Here is a 17,072-nt window from a genome sequence, read left to right on the forward strand (position 1 = left end):
GGATACACCTGCAGTGAGGCATTACAGATCAGCCAAGAAATTAGCTACACATTAATACATTGTGAAACTTAAGGAACAGAGGTCTTCAGAAAAATCTCAGCATTTTGAAAATGTAATAACACTAAATGACAAAACATAAAACATGCTCATTCTAATTCTGCAGCCCACAACAAACAGCTCATTATTTAAATAAGTTCAAAGTAAAAGTGAGGTCATTGGACACATAGGACATGTGACTTTGATTTTTTTTTATACAGAACATACAGACAGGTGACAAATGAGAGGAAAAACCTAAATGTTTGACCCTCATAATGAGTGAATCAGATGGCTGGTCTGCTGTGGGTGGCATTTTGATGGCATGGTTTGCATCCACTTGTGCTGTTAGTGGAAGGTGTCACTGTAAATCAATTCAAAATTGAGTATGATAAAAATGTGAATTATGTGCTATGGCCTTCACAGTCAACAGACCTTAACCCAGATGAATACCTATTGAGCCCAAATTAATACATATCAAAGATTTTGGAACAATGTATTAGTCAGCCCTGGCCACCACCACTGTCAACAAAAGACCAAATGAGAAAATATGTTGCAAGAATGGTGTTCCAACCTCCTGTAGAATTACAGAGATTTGTAGGATCAATGCCAAAGTGCAGTGAAGCTGTTCTGGTCGTACATGGTGTCCAAACACTTTATTAAGATTCTTCATGTTAGTTTTTCCCCTAATTTGTCACCCATCTGTATTTGTTAACAGTTGTCTATTTTCACGTCTAGCAACATTAACATTCATCTGGAGTCAGATTTGTGTCTAGATTCATTCCAGAGTGAACTGTGGAGAAAGTGGCAGCAACCGGACTATAATTTCACTACTTATACCCTATATCAGAATATAAACACCCTCAAATGAAACCCAAAATCTGTAGTGACTATTCCCTTTACAGAATATGGTGCCAAAACAACTGAAATTGTTTCAATGTTCACATATGTATTAACTGCACTATAGATAATAAAAAAGTGTATTCATCTAAAGCTACCAAAAGATTTTCAGCATTACTTCACATATAAAACACATATAAAAGTCATATGATGTTAACATTACCATAAGAAGAAGCATTGAAGAGTTCAACATTAAAGAAAACATAGCTGCCATTGGTGAACTGTTGTCTATGTGCAGCCAGCATAATCTCTCGAATTTTGTCTGCTCCCATGCACATGATCACCACTGCAGAAGAATGACAAACGCAATTATTCATTACATACAGTTAGTCATTACAGTCATCAGTTTGCAAAAAATATTTTATAATACCCATTGCTTCACTAAGAGTGAATTTTCTGAATTTTCATCAATTCATTGCTGCCATTTAGGTATGTTAAGGCACGTTTGAAAAAACCATTTAAGTAAGTGTTAGATAATGACAAATCAGCAGAAACAGTATGTGACTCCTTATTCCTTGAACATTTATAGGCCTGGTGGGTGGGTGGGGAGGGGGGGGGGGGCATGAGGTATGCTTGACAAGTGTTTCATAGTTCACAGAACCTTTGGAGGAAGTTGCTCTTTTTTGTGTGTCAGCATAGCAGGAACTGAGAATTCTAATAGTTCTTAAAACTACTACTATTTAAACTACTTCAGAGAAAAGTTTGGGAACCACTGACCTCATACACCAGGGGTCATCAATTGCAAGGTCTAGAATTTTCCAACCAAATTTTCAAATAAAAAGATTTACTTGGTTTAACAAGCATATTATTAATAATCATTCAGTTACCATATTATTATTATTATCAGCTATTCAATGGCCCATTTGGGCTTCTTATCAGACCATAGTTCTGGCTCGGTAGGTTCCTACTTAGCTACTGGAAAGCCAAGCTAAGCCAAGCCAACTTCATTTATAAAGCACTTTAACGAACAGGAATTGCTGACCAAAATGCTTAACATTATGATAGTTAAAAAAAAAGCATATAAAAATTAAAATCCATAAAACAATAAGGTAATAAAAGCAATAAAACAATAAAGTAAAATAAAATCAACATCTCACACTGGGTTAAAAGCCAAAGTAAAAAGGTGGGTTTTAAGCCGAGATTTAAAAATGGACAACTGAAGAGGCCTGTCTAATCTGCAAAGGCAGCAAATTCCACAGTTTTGGGCCCACAACAGCAAATTCCCTATCCCCTCTGAGCCTCCTCCGCATCCCCGGCACATCCAGGAGCAGCTGGTCAGCTGACCTGAGCGACCAGGAGGGAGAGTAGACAGGCAGGAGTTCAGTGAGGTAGGGCAGGGCAAGACCATTTATAGATTTAAAAACTAAAGTTAAAAGACATGCAACAGCATTTTGTACCACCTGGAGATGGGACAGGGATGAGTTGGAGACACCAAAGTAAAGTGAGTTACAGTAATCCAGCCGAGTTGTAATAAAGGTGTGGATTCCTGCCGTTCCAGTTTAAGATCACTGTCCATTTTCACACCCCGGTTTGTGACAATCGGTTTAGACAGTTGTGTCAAAGGGCCCAGGTCTACACAATAACCTCAGTCTTGTTTTCATTAAAATGGAGGAAGTTAAGACCATCTAGTAGAGAAAGGCAGTCTATTCATCCATCCACCTTCTTCCGCTTATCTGGGATGCGGGGCCAGTAGCCTAATCGGGGATACCCAGACTTCCTTCTCCCTGGACACTTCCGGGGGACACACCGAGGCATTCCCAGGCCAGCCGGGAGACATAGTCCCTCCAGCGTGTCCTGGGTCTTCCCCGGGGCCTCCTCCTGGCGGGACATGCCCGGACACCTCCCCATGGAGGCGCCCAGGAGGCATCCGAAACAGATGCCCAAGCCACCTCAACTGACTCCTCTCGATGTGGAGGAGCAGCGGCTCTACTCCAACCTCTTCCTAGGTGACCGAGCTCCTCACCCTATCTCTAAGGGAGCGCCCGGCCACCCTGCGGAGGAAGCTCATTTCAGCCGCTTGTATCCGCGATCTCGTTCTTTCGGTCATGACCCAGAGCTCATGACCATAGGTGAGAGTAGGAACGTAGATTGACCGGTAAATCGAGAGCTTCGCCTTCCAGCTCAGCTCCTTCTTCACCACAACGCACCGGTACACTGACTGCATTACTGCTGCCGATGCCCCGATCCGTCTGTCAATCTCACGTTCCGTCCTTCCCTCACTTGTGAACAAGACCCCGAGATACTTAAACTCCTCCACCTGAGGCAGGATCTCTCGCCTGGCCTGGAGATGGCAAGCCACCTTTTTCCAGTTGAGTACCATGGCCTCGGACTTGGAGGTGCTGATTCTCATCCCAGCCGCTTCACACTTGGTTGCAAACTGCCCCAGCGCACGCTGGAGATCCTGGCTCTATGGAGCCGACAGGACATCATCATCTGCAAAAAGCAGAGATGAGATCCTGTGGTCCCCGAACTGGACTCCCTCCAGCCCCTGGCTGCGCCTAGAAATTCTGTCCATAAAAGTAATGAACAGAACCAGTGACAAAGAGCAGCCCTGCTGGAGTCTAACGTGCACTGGGAACACGTCTAACTTACTACCAAGCTCCTGCTCCGTTTGTACAGAGACCGGATAGCCCTCAGAAAAGGGCCCCGGACCCCATACTCCTGAAGCACCTCCCACAGGATGCCGCGAGGGACCTGGTCGAATGCCTTCTCCAAGTCCACAAAACACATGTGGATTGGTTGGGCAAACTCCCATGAACTCTCGAGCACCCTCGGTATAGAGCTGGTCCAGTGTTCCACAGTCGGGACGGAAACCGCATTGTTCCTCCTGGATCCAAGGTTCGACCACCGGCCGGATCCTCCTCACCAGCACCCTGGCATAGACAGGAGAAGGCTCAACACAGACAGTATGTGGGACATTTAGAACCATATCAATAGCATTAAATACTACACGAGGCTTGCTACAGTTAGAAATAATGACATTTGACAAGTGTTTTGATTTTTTTCTTTTACAGTCGCCACGGTTCATCACCTGCCTGAAACAGATTTTCCCCAGCGACTCACCTGCTAAGAAACCAACTCCATAATCAGAAACATGAAGTTAGAAAACTCCAGCAACCAAAGTCAAATGCATTCCTGGGGCTGGAGCAAGTAACACTCAGTTAAATTTGAAGCGTTGTCAGCAATGACACAATTACTGTCAGAGATGTTGCATCGGTGTGTAATTTTGCCAAACCAATGTTGGATAATTTCCTCTGGGCCTCTCCCCTATCTGACCAGCGAACGATGTGGGCTTCATAGACAACTAGTCCACTTTCTGAGGAACCCAGTCTGCTAGCGAGGAACAGCATCTATCCCACTTTGGATGGTGCAGCTCTCATCTCTAGAAATCTGGCGGGGTTTATTAGCCAACCTAAAGTTTGACAATCCAGAGTGGGGACTGGAACGGAGAGACTCAGTCTAAAACGCCTCTCTGCAGTTCCCTTAGAGCCGTTTCCAGAAGCACAGGCTGACATGGAGGTGGAGGAGTAGCTGCAATCTTCCACTCAAACTTATTATTAAACTTTCATCCTCAAAACAGTTATAACTCATTTGAGAGCCTCACTCTTAGTCTCTCACATCCAAACTGGAAAACACAAAAACAAAAAGTTCTACTTGTCATTGTGTACCATGCACCTGTCCCTTACTCAGAGTTTTTAACTGAATTTCCAGACTTCCTATCTGATTTAGTGCTTAGTTCAGATAAAGTCATTATAGTGGGAGATTTTAACATTCATGTAAAAGTTGAAAATAATAGTCTCAGCACTGCATTTAATTCGATATTAGATTCAACTGATTTCACTCAAAATGTTAATAAACCCACCCACTGTTTCAATCACACCCTTGATCTTGTTCTGACCTATTGCATCGAAATTGAACATTTAATAGTTTTTCCCCAAAATCCTATTTTGTCAGATCATTCTTTAATATCTTTTGAATTTAAGATAATGGATAATGCAGCATTTGGAAAAAAAAAAAAAACTAATACATTTAAGAAAATGATTCCATCTTTATTTACATCTATACCAAGTACCAACACAGTGGAGGGCAGCTGCCTCAATCCCACTCCCTACCAAATTGATCATTTGTTGACAGTGCTGTAGCCTCACTGTGTGAAACGCTTGATACTGTGGCCCCTTTTCTTTACAAATAAAATCACAACTATTAGAAATAAAATTCATCAGATGCTCCCTATAGCTGCCGTAAATGAATCTACAATGAATCATTTTTAAGACTTCATCTGAATCATCTGTAAGACCTCAGTTATGTTTAGACTGCTTCTCTTCCATAGACTCTCTGAATTCACATCAACAGTTGCTTCATCTAAATCATCACCGTGTCTCTTAGACCCCATCCCGGGTAGACTGCTCAAAGACACCCTGCCATTAATCACCACATTTGTATTTCGGGTGGTCAATGTGAGGGAAATTTATACCTTGACAGACAAATGTCTACTACCTCCCTTTTGTGTCCTATGTTAATTCAATAAAGACTTTTAACACTTCTTTGTAGTCACAAGGAAACAGACGGAAAGTCAGGGAAACGCTAATTATATCATGTATGCCATCCTGCCGGCATGATTTACATGTGAGTGACTGATGTGTAAATTAATGCTGTTCAACTGATACAAAAGCTGATCATTTTCTGTGCTCGTGGTCGTCCTGCAGGCCGTATGCTCTGTTGTGACTCTGTTGCTTTGCCCGTTGCCTTGCCTATTAAATTTGCCATCCTTTGACCTGAGATTTGCCTCCAAGTATTTTTTCCACAACAGTCAACTCTACGGGGAAATGTAGAGAGACATATAAGACTCTGCATTCCATCTCCCACTCTGAATTGTCAAACTTTAGGCTGTCTAACAAACATGGCCATATTTCTAGAGATGAGAGCTGCACCATCCAAAGTGGGATGGATGCTGTCCCTCACTATCAGACCAAATTTTCCCCAGAAAGTGGTTGCTCATAAGGAATTTGCAGGGTTTCTATGTAAAGTCCCTTGACATTAATTTATTTAGCATCTTGTAAATAAATGTAATTGCATTGAAAACTAAGGAGATGCTATTGGACTTCAGGGGATGCAGAGGAGATCTGGCCCCACAAACAAGCAAAAGATGAGGTTTATGTGTGAGTGATCAAAATGTTACTGAAAATTTGTGTGGAACGAGTGCTGTGATGCCTCAAGTTGGATGGTGAATAGATCAAAATGTGGTCTTCTTTGAAGGCAAAGGCAAATTTATTTGTATAGCACCATTCATACACTACGCAATTCAAAGTGCTTTACAAGGCATATAATTACATTAAAAGCATGGAAAAGAGAATTTAAAAACAAAGACATTTAAAATAAAATAAATTTTAATAAAATAAATTAAAATAAGATGTAAAAGCACATTAAGAAAACAAGGATGAACAATTATTTGAAGGCAGCAGTAAACAACAGTGTTTTCAGCCCAGATTTGAATGAGCTGATAGTTTGAGCAGACCTCAGGTGTTCAGGAAGTTTGTTCCACAAGTGAGGAGCATAGTAACTGAATGCTGCTTCACTTTGTTCGGTTCTGGTTCTGGGAACACACAGTAGACCTGTCCCAGATGACCTGAGGGGTCTGGAAACCTCATAGGGAACTAATACATCTTGAATATATTTTGGTCCACAACCATTTAATGCTTTATAAACTAGCAATAAGATTTTAAAATCTATCCTTTGACTAAGGGGAAGCCAGTGTAGTGATCTGAGAACTGGTGTGATATGGTCCAGTTTCTTGCTGTTTGTAAGGACTCTGGCAGCAGCATTCTGTTTGTTTTTCAGGTGGTAATAGGAAGATTTAGTGATGGATTTTATGTGGTTGTTAAAATTCAGGTCTGAGTCAATGATTACACCAAGGTTTCTGGCTTGATTTGTAGCTTTCAATGACATGGAGTCAAGGTGAGCAATGACCTTTGACCTTTCATTTTTGGGGCCAAAAACAATCACTTCTGTCTTGTCTGTATTGAGCTGGAGAAAATTCTGGCACATCTATTCTTTGACTTGATTAATACACTCACATAATGAAATTAGAGGACTATAATCATGAGATGATACTGATATATAAATTGGGTGTCATCTGCATAGGTATGGTAGTCAATGTTGTAGTATTCCATAATCTGAACAAGGGGCAGCATGTAGATATTGAATAAGAGAGGTCCAAGAATAGACCCTTGAGGAACCCCACATTTAATTTTTGTTCGCTCAGACTCGTAATTACCAAGTGAGACAAAGTCTCTATCTTGTAAGTAAGATTTTAACCAATTTAACACTGTGCCAGTATCTTCCACCCACGTTTCTAGTCTATCAAGCAGCACATCATGATCAACTGTGTTAAATGCAGCACTTAGATCCAGTAGTACTAAAACAGAGGTTTTGGGTTCATCATTATTCAAATGTAAACCATTTAAAATTTTAATAAGTGCAGTCTCAGTGCTGTGGTGTGCGCGAAATCCAGACTGAAGTGCATTAAAAAGATTGTTCTGCACCATAAATCTATGAATTTGTTGAAAAACTACTTTTTCAATTATTTTTCCCAAAAATGGAAGATTTGATATTGGCCTGTAGTTACTTACTGCTGAAGCATCTAGATTAGGCTTTTTGAAGCAAGATAGTTGTATACTGCTGGATTAGCAACAGCACAACCTCAACTGCATTCCCACTAGGATGCACCGTGAGTCACCAACATACCAAAGATAGCTGAGGAAAAAAAAACACAAGATGCATTTTGGTGGTGTTTTTCAGTCAACAGTCAGATGCATGTCTGACAGCTGGCTTTTAACTTAATCAATACAGCTGTCTACACGACACAAGCTGTGTAACAAGTTCTAATTCACTCCACACCCTGATTGCATCTTTGGGACAAAAAAGATGTTGAACTGCTGATGTGTTGCTTTTCACTTGTGTCATGCATCTACACAAAAATGTCTACAATGTCAAATATGAATCAGTGAAGATTAGTTGATAAATTATTATGGGCACACATTTACCGCAATTAAATAAATAACATCTCTGGTATAACAAAGTTAAACAAAAATGGTCAATATCCATTGTGACTTTCAAATTTGCATAGTTATCACACAGTTGTATTTGAGTCTGTCTGTCCGATGGCTAAAATATATGATTACATGCAGTTTAGAATAGAGGGTTCAAACGATTAAATTAAGTACTTATCACATTCAGGTGTTTTGCATTACACATAAGCAAGTCAGTAACAATGACAGGATTACAGCACTATTACAGCACAGTGACACACTGTCAGCTGTCCTACCAGTGATGGAAATTTATTAATTTAGTAGCTATCCTCACTTGGAGCCATATAGTTTTAAACTATACATTTGATTACTGAAAATTAACAGTGGGAAAGTGTTGAATGAAACTGAAACAGGTTGATGAAACTGAATGTAAAAATTATTTCACTGGTTTAATATAAACATTTTCATGTCCTAGTGATTAAAAACAAATAAACCAACAAACAAGTAGCTACACAAACAAGGGTTACAATTAAAAACACAGTAACCCCAGCATCTCTGTTACTATAAGGAAGATTCAGAATCTTGCTGGAACATTCCTTAAAACTCTGTCACTTAAATACGCCTCCTGAAATATCCCTTGAGTCTGTGGGACAAACTTCACCTCAGTCCTGCCAGCACTATAGCACCCTTTAATTACACGGCTCTACACACACTACTGGCCCTGTGTATGCTCTGCAAGCTGTTCCACAGAGTAGTGCTTGCAGCCAGAAACATTTCAAAACTTCTGAAATTTCCTTTTTACTAGGGCACTGATTCTAGTCATAAATTAACTTAGGAATGGGGCAACATATGCTCACTTACTGAGTGGTCATAGTGTATTCCAAGTGCCCCGTGTTTGTGGTAAACTTGAAACTTGATTTACAGTATGCTGTTGGAACTGTCTGTCAGAGGTGAAAAGTATAAAGAAAAAAGCAACTGTAAGGTGAAACAACTTTCTTTTAAAATGAATTTGTCAGATGGAGGATGGATGGACCTTGACAACTACAGATACAGCTAATTGAATGACTGCTAAATATACTGATAACCTTCCTGTTTTTTGTTATTAACAGTACTGCCTTTGATAACAATAATTGCTGTCTGTGACCTTTCAGATTTATTTAAAAGCAAGTCATTACCATACAACAATACAGGAGCCCAAGGGACAGTTTTCTCCAAACACGAAGAATTCATACAGATTCACTGCATGCCTCTCAGAAATGGACCAAATGTGACAGTTAAGTTTCCCTCTTAACTGTTTTTTACATTTCGGAATATTATTCAGTTAATATTACAATCTGTAGCAGGTAAATTCTTGAAAGTAAAGCATCAGTCCATTCATTTTCAATAGGCCTATCTTTTGTCCTGCAGCAGGTTACATGGGAGCTGGAGCAGATCCCAGCTTACATTACAAGATTTGGTATGCCCTGTACACTGAGAACAGATGTCTAAAAAACACATCTGTTCTTAGCACATCAATCTTTCAAAATAACAAAGTCACTTTGGTGATTTTACCAACAAGAGTAAAGTAAATACATAGAGCAAATGAGTCTGCATTTACTTTTAAATTAGTTTCTTCTTTTAGTATATGTTGTCCTTCAGTTCATAAATCCCTGAAGCATCCAAAAGCAGTATGATAATCAATCAATAAAAAAATTCAAATGTAGGAAATTAATTTTTACAGTACTAAATACACCCCTGTTCTGTGCACTCCAGCCAGTCAAAAATGACGAACTATGAACTAGGCAGATAAAAAACAGCATTTCTGTATCTGTGATGGACTTTTGCTAGATGTTTTCACAGGTTGCTAGTGTTTTCACTCTTACATGCAAACCCATGAGTGTGTGTACTGCAGTATGCATGTGTGAGACAGAGCTGCCACGCCCACTGCAGTCAGTCTCCAACAGACAGATCTGTCTGGATTGGGAACTGACATAACTTTTATATAGCAATAATAATGAGCAAATCAGTTTTCTTAATAATAACCACTTTGTATTGTGGCCAGAACTGATAAGCACCCATTAGCAAGTGCTGTTATTCATTTTGGGCTTTGTTTTCTGTGTAGCGTGTTTTCAACACTGCTAAACATAAGTGGGGTTACGTGTACAAGAGTGAAAAAGCCAGTGTTTAACTGGAAATTCCATGTGTTCTGGAGGTATCTTGCCATTATGCTTAGTGTGTGGAAACGGGCTATGTTTTGAAGGTATTTACATTTTTATGTTGTACTGGACCTCGGCCTTTCACCCAAAGAGAGCTGGGATAGTCTCCAGCAGATCTCCATGACCCTAATTAGGAATAAGCAGGATGGATGGATGTTGTCTTGGTTTGATTATTTATTTTTATGTATGTTGTTTATTTTTTGTGTGAAATTCATGTGATGTGTGTAAAACACAGACGAAGCACAAAAGCAATAATACAGCTTGCCTGCAAATGCCCCTTATATCTCAATCACTGCCTGCACACAACTAGTGATCCAACTGGACTTCTGCTACCCAAGCATCAGTCCCACCCGGCCACAGCAATTTGCAGAGCTTGCACAGTACCATGTTGTTCTAAAAAAAAAAAAAAAAAACAACAGTCATTACTTCCGTTAATTAATTCAACTCAGTTTGGCCTTTCAATAGGCAAACATAACATGACTGTGTCAAAAGCTGCATTTTCAATACCAAATAATTGCACAATAATAAACTGCCCCATTATCCAGTTTAACTGAAAGTGATTTTGTACTGATCATATCATGTTGTTCATCTCTCCAACACATCTGTATTACATTTACAAATACACAGCCTTAGGCTCCACTTTTGCCAGACCTGGTACACAGAAGCTGATGACGTACTAAAACAGTCACCTTCAGTAGCGTTTTAGTCGAGGATACATAATGAGGAACAGATGCTGCTGAGGATGTTTACTGCACTCCAACCATAAACAATAATTCTCTTTTAATACAACTTATTTTTGGTGTTTTGCAGTTTTCCATTAGCTGGTTCTGTAATACATCTAGTATACCAGTATACCAATTTGGATACCAGTTTGGATAAAAAATGCAAGTTGTTAAGCTCTGAAACTAGCAAACCTATTAATCTTTTGTCTGTCTTGTCTTGTCTGTTCCCTTTCTAATGAATGTAAATGAAAATCTGTCATTTTACATGAACCATAGCTAAAGTGGTCCTCTGTACCAAATTTATAAATATAAAATATATAAATCAGGTAACATTAATTTTCCCCATGACCCTGAATAGCAGGAATAAGTAGTATCTAATGTATGGATAGATGGATGGATAATTACCATTATTCGGCTTTTTATTTCACTGTGACACAAAATAAAATCCCATTAGTGAGACAATAATAATACAGGCATGCAATTTATGCTGCTGTCTACAGATGTCAAAGACTGTTGGGGAACATACCTTTTGTGTGTGACTGAGAGTGCAAGATGCAGAATTTTCATCAATCTGATATACAGTTGCTAAAATGTGGCAGCTTGTGATATCGTTGGTTTCTACTTCATTCTGCCTTTTTTGTGTTTTTGCCAGTTAAACTTTATAGTGCATACCTTGATGACGAGTATGAAACGTGTGAAAGTGAAAGTATTGTGTGGTCTGATTTGTGATTCTCTTATGTTACCGTCATAATGCAATATTACATTATAGTGTAATATGTACTATTTATAATGTAGACATCAATGTAAGTACTGTAAATTACATTTGATTTTTTGCATGTAGTTGCTTCGCTGCAACAATTACACATAGTAATATTTAGCCAGAAAAACACTGCTAGTGCTGAGTTGTACATTATCTGCTGTTTTCCTTCCAGTATGGAGCTTGATTCCTGTGCAGGGTTGCTTTAGATATTTCACATTTCCCAGTGTTGCACATTACACTCTTCAAAGAGGCGGGAGAAATGGGGATGAAGTAAAGGTGCTGTTCTTTGGAAAGCTGTTTCCAAAGCGGCAACCAATAGTTATAATTTATGAATGTGGGTGTATATTTAACTTAAAGATTTAAGTGAACACTGTCCTCTCTCTCTCTGGTCCTGGAGCTGTATATTGTTCTTTTCTCTCTCCTCTATCCACTCACCCTAACCGGTCGAGGCAGATGGCCGCCCAAACTGAGCCTGGTTCTGCTGGAGGTTTTTTCTTCCGTTAAAGGGAGTTTTTCCTCTCCACTGTCACCAAGTGCTTGCTCATGTGGAATTTTTTTGCATGCATTGTGTGCTCATCACCAATAATCAATTCTACACAGAACAAGCTCATCTCATCTTCTATTTCCATCAATCCATCCATTCTGTATACACCTTAGTCCAATTAAGGATTCCAGTGGGTTGGAGCCAATCACAGTTCATGTTGGGCAAGGGGTGGTGTACACCCTGGAGAGATTGCTAGTTTATTGCTGGGCTGCCTACTATTTCATTGTAATGATATGGTGTAACCAGTGCCAGATTTACAGAAATAAAATTGTATTTTTATTGACAAGGACCCACATATACTTCTTTCTCCCTGTCACCCTACCAAAACCTTTTGCCACCACGTTTACATTTCTAGATTTGCTAATTGGTGTACCATCACTGTACAATAAAATCTCCTGACTGACATTGCTCTCTCTGCTTTGCATGGGCTTTAAAGAGATATATTTGTGCAATGAATGTACTGATTTTAAGAAGAGATAAAAAATTCTGTTAAATAGAGAGGGGCAAAGTCATTTCCTGTCTTGTTTTGTTGCATTAAAACTTGAAACCTGTAATCCAAGTACTGCTTCAAAACGTATTGGCCACATTCCATGAAAAACTCCAGGGAGAGGAGATGATGACATGTATTATGACATTTAATCCTCAGGGGTTGACCGGCTCATTTTGTGGCATCTTCTCCTGATAACGCTGAAATGAACTTAAATTACTGTCAGTTTTGATCGTACAGATAAGAGCAATATATCATTAGAATCTGTAAAGGGTCTAGTTTTATTTGTATACACTCATAATAACAAAACGCTGTGCTTTTGTAAAATAAAGAAAGCAGACAGGGTGCGCTCTCTGTTTTCTCTGTCTCTGTCATCGCTCTTCACAGACATGTAAATAAAACAACCAGAATCTCAGCGAATACGTGCCTCAAAGACATGAGAAATATATGTATAGAAAGCTTGAAACGTTTTCGTTTAAATGAAACAATTCAAGTCAAAAACAATCTCTTTTTATGTAATCTGTATAAAAGTAAGGAGCAGCACAGTGTGTCCTGTCTCACCTCATTATAGCTAATGTGATCCTGCCTCACACTGAGCACACTGTTCATATGGAAATAATCTGAGGTGAGCCAGGTAATTATGTACACGCCCCGAAGAAATGGCATAAAACATCAAGCTTCATAATAGAATTTACTCACTTCTTCTGCACGTTTGGATGATGGCACGCGAGTGAAGAAGCATTTTGGATGGTTCCAGACAGTGACAAAGAATTTATTTTGTCCACAGAGAAAAAACGTGACACAGATGACGATTGTTTGCATCTGCATTGCATTGCAGTAATTCCCTCTCAGCCACATTCCTGACTGAAAGTCTCATTATGCAGGTCTTTGTCTTCTCAGGTAAATCACATGACTATTCATGATCAGGTATGCCATCCTGCATATATTGTTTTTTGTGAATGAGTGAACAAGATGACTTTCACATCATTTTGAAGCAAACACTCTAGACTACAAGATCCAGTTCTCAAAAATCTTGTGAACCAATGTTCTGTATGTGTTTTATGGCCTTATTTCAGTGACTTAAAATTTTTGTTTAGTAAACGCTGTTTTCTCAAAAACACAATCTGGTATAAAAATGCTGCTCACATATTATTGTAGCCCAGTTTGTGCTGATTTAAGTGTTATCAGACTTTTGCCATTAATATGTTTAAAAGCAACTGTAAAAAGCACAAATGTCAGGGCATGTCAAAACTTCTCCAGGGCCCCAAAACACACTTAATGGTAAGCCTTGTATCTAACTGACAGCCCTTCTCTTTTATTGTGTATCAATGTGTCATGTGCTGGTGTCGGAGTGGAAGTGCGGGAGTGAAGGTAGGACCCAATTGCAGGACACAAAAAGCTTTATTTCCTCCTGGGAACTCCAGGGCAAAACAAGATACAAAGACCACGGGAACCGGGTGAGACGGTGTTCCCACTAAGACCGGATGAGACGGTTGAAACGACTGAGGTAAGACGGTCATTGCAAAAACACGCTCACTCATTAACACCAACTAAATACAACTAATGCTTCAGCGGGGAACAAAGGAAAGAGGGAGGTATAAATAGGGAGAACACAAGGTGATTAAACACAGGTGAAAAGGATAACCAATAGACAACAGGTGAAAACAATGAACACAAATAACTAAAGTAAAGCTGCCAGGAACCAGTGCCAGGGGAAAAAGTCTTTACAAAATAAAGGTTCCCCGGCAGGAAGTCCCAAATGGGAATCATGACACAATGTGCTTGTTATAATGGAATGGTATTTTCTATATAGTTAATGCTTTAGTGTATAATAAAACCTGCTATATTTTGAGCTGGTGAATTTAATGACAGAGCAAGGATTGGTATTGCACTGAAATATGGGAACACTCATTCCTTTCAACATGTTTAGAATTTACTGAACTAGGATGGGAGCAATCAGCTTGACCCTGGTCTAGAACCTGGGTACATCCTTCACAGATCACAAGTCTATTGCAGAGCTGACACAGAGACAAACACTCACATTCACACCTACAGGCAATTTACAGTCACCTATTCTGTGTGGATTTGTACTGGAAGGAATCTGGAGAAAAGCAAACACAGACATGGGCAGAAGATGAATTGAACCCAAAACCTTCTTGCTGAGAGGAAACATGTTTAACTACTGCACCAATATGCCACCCAGAACAATGACGAAACACAGACACTTACAGGGTTGTTATACCTTGTATGATTTACATGTGTTGCTTCAAATTATGTTTTCTCTGTGGAGAAATATTGAAGAAACTTCAAGATACAACTACATTTAGGACATTGTTTGGACATGTTTTGATATGTTCTTGTAGCATTTGTATTTATGTCTGTTTACACTGGAGTACCCCCCCGTACCAAAACAATTTCCTTGTGTGTATGTGCACCCAAACACACAAACTTGGCAATAAAGCTGATTCTGATTCTAATTTTTTTAAAGGAAATGAACAATGACAGTAGTATACAGTACATTACAGTACAGTACAGTACAGTATGTATTGATTAAAACAAGTACTCCTTCCTTGGAGGTTGGGGTTTACCTTTTTCAAATGTTCAAATAAGCCATTCACTCTGCCCATCATTGCTGTTTCTCTCTGCTCTATCCACTCACCCCAACCGGTCGAGGCAGATGGCCGCCCAAACTGAGCCCGGTTCTGCTGGAGGTTTTTTCTTCCGTTAAAGGGAGTTTTTCCTCTCCACTGTCGCCAAGTGCTTGCTCATATAGGAATTGTTGGGTTTTTAGTTTTAATTTTTATAAAGTGCCTTAAGATGATTTGTATTGTGATTTGGCGCTATACAAATAAAATTGAATTGAATTGAATTGAATTGAAAGCTTGAAATGTTTTCTTTTGAGTGAAACAATTCAAGTCAAAAACAAATCATCACTTTTGATTCAATCCGTATGAACGTGAGGAGAAGTCTTGTGTTCTCAGGTAAAGTGGGTACAGAAAGTATTCAGACCCCTTTAAATTTTTCACTCTTTGTGTCATTGCAGCCATTTGCCAAAATCAAAAAAGTTCATTTTATTTCTCATTAACGTACACTCAGCACCCCATCTTGACAGAAAAAAACAGAAATGTAGAAATTTTTTATAAAATGAAATTTATTAAAAAAGAAAAACTGAAATATCACATGATCATAAGTATTCAGACCCTTTGCAGTGACACTCATATTTAACTCACAATCTGTCCATTTCTTCTGATCCTCCTTTTGATGGTTCTGCTCCTTCATTGGAGTCCAGCTGTGTTTAATTAAACTGATTGGACTTGATTAGGAAAGGCACACACCTGTCTATATAAGACCTTACAGCTCACAGTGCATGTCAGAGCAAATGAGAATCATGAGGTCGAAGGAACTGCCCAAGGAGCTCAGAGACAGAATTGTGGCAAGGCACAGATCTGGCCAAGGTTACAAAAGAATTTCTGCAGCACTCAAGGTTCCTTAGAGCACAGTGGCCTCCATAATCCTCAAATGGAAAAAGTTTGGGACGACCAGAACTCTTCCTAGACCTGGCCTCCAGCCAAACTGAGCAATCGTGGGAGAAGAGCCTTGGTGAGAGAGGTAAAGAAGAACCCAAAGATCACTGTGGCTGAGCTCCAGAGATGCAGTAGGGAGATGGGAGAAAGTTCCACAAAGTCAACTATCACTGCAGCCCTCCACCAGTCAGGGCTTTATAGCAGAGTGGCCCGATGGAAGCTTCTCCTCAGTGCAAGACACATGAAAACCCTCATAGAGTTTGCCAAAAAACACATGAAGGACTCCCATACCATGAGAAATAAGAATCTCTGGTCTGATGAGACCAAGATTGAACTTTTTGGCGTTAATTCTAAGCGACATGTGTGGAGAAAACCAGGCACTGCTCATCACCTGCCCAATACAATCCCTACAGTGAAACATGGTGGTGGGAGCATCATGTTGTGGGGGTGTTTTTCAGCTGCAGGGACAGGACGACTGGTTGCAATTGAAGGAAAGATGAATGCGGCCAAGTACAGAGATATCCTGGAAGAAAACCTCTTCCAGAGTGCTCAGGACCTCAGACTGGGCCGAAGGTTCACCTTTCAACAGGACAATGACCCTAAGCACACAGCTAAAATAACAAAGGAGTGGCTTCGGAACAACTCTGTGACCGTTCTTGACTGGCCCAGCCAGAGCCCTGACCTAAACCCAATTGAGCATCTCTGGAGAGACCTGAAAATGGCTGTCCACCAACGTTCACCATCCAACCTGACAGAACTGGAGAGGATCTGCAAGGAAGAATGGCAGAGGATCCCCAAATCCAGGTGTGAAAAACTTGTTGCATCATTCCCAAGAAGACTCATGGCTGCACTAGCTCAAAAGGGTGCTTCTACTCAATA

General features: G+C 39.9%; 1 protein-coding gene across 1 annotated transcript in view; it reads right to left on the bottom strand.

Moving 5' to 3' along the window:
- npr3 (natriuretic peptide receptor 3) overlaps nt 1-17,072 on the bottom strand; it is a 67,923-nt gene that overhangs the window by 40,807 nt on the left and 10,044 nt on the right. Inside the window, exon 2 of the mRNA XM_026311744.1 lies at nt 1,097-1,219. Within this exon, the coding sequence (XP_026167529.1) occupies nt 1,097-1,219 (123 nt within the window). The remainder of the gene's footprint in view (nt 1-1,096; nt 1,220-17,072) is intronic.

The sequence above is a fragment of the Mastacembelus armatus genome, unplaced genomic scaffold, assembly GCF_900324485.2.
Source record: "Mastacembelus armatus unplaced genomic scaffold, fMasArm1.2, whole genome shotgun sequence".
NCBI classification, from domain to species: Eukaryota; Metazoa; Chordata; class Actinopteri; order Synbranchiformes; family Mastacembelidae; genus Mastacembelus; species Mastacembelus armatus.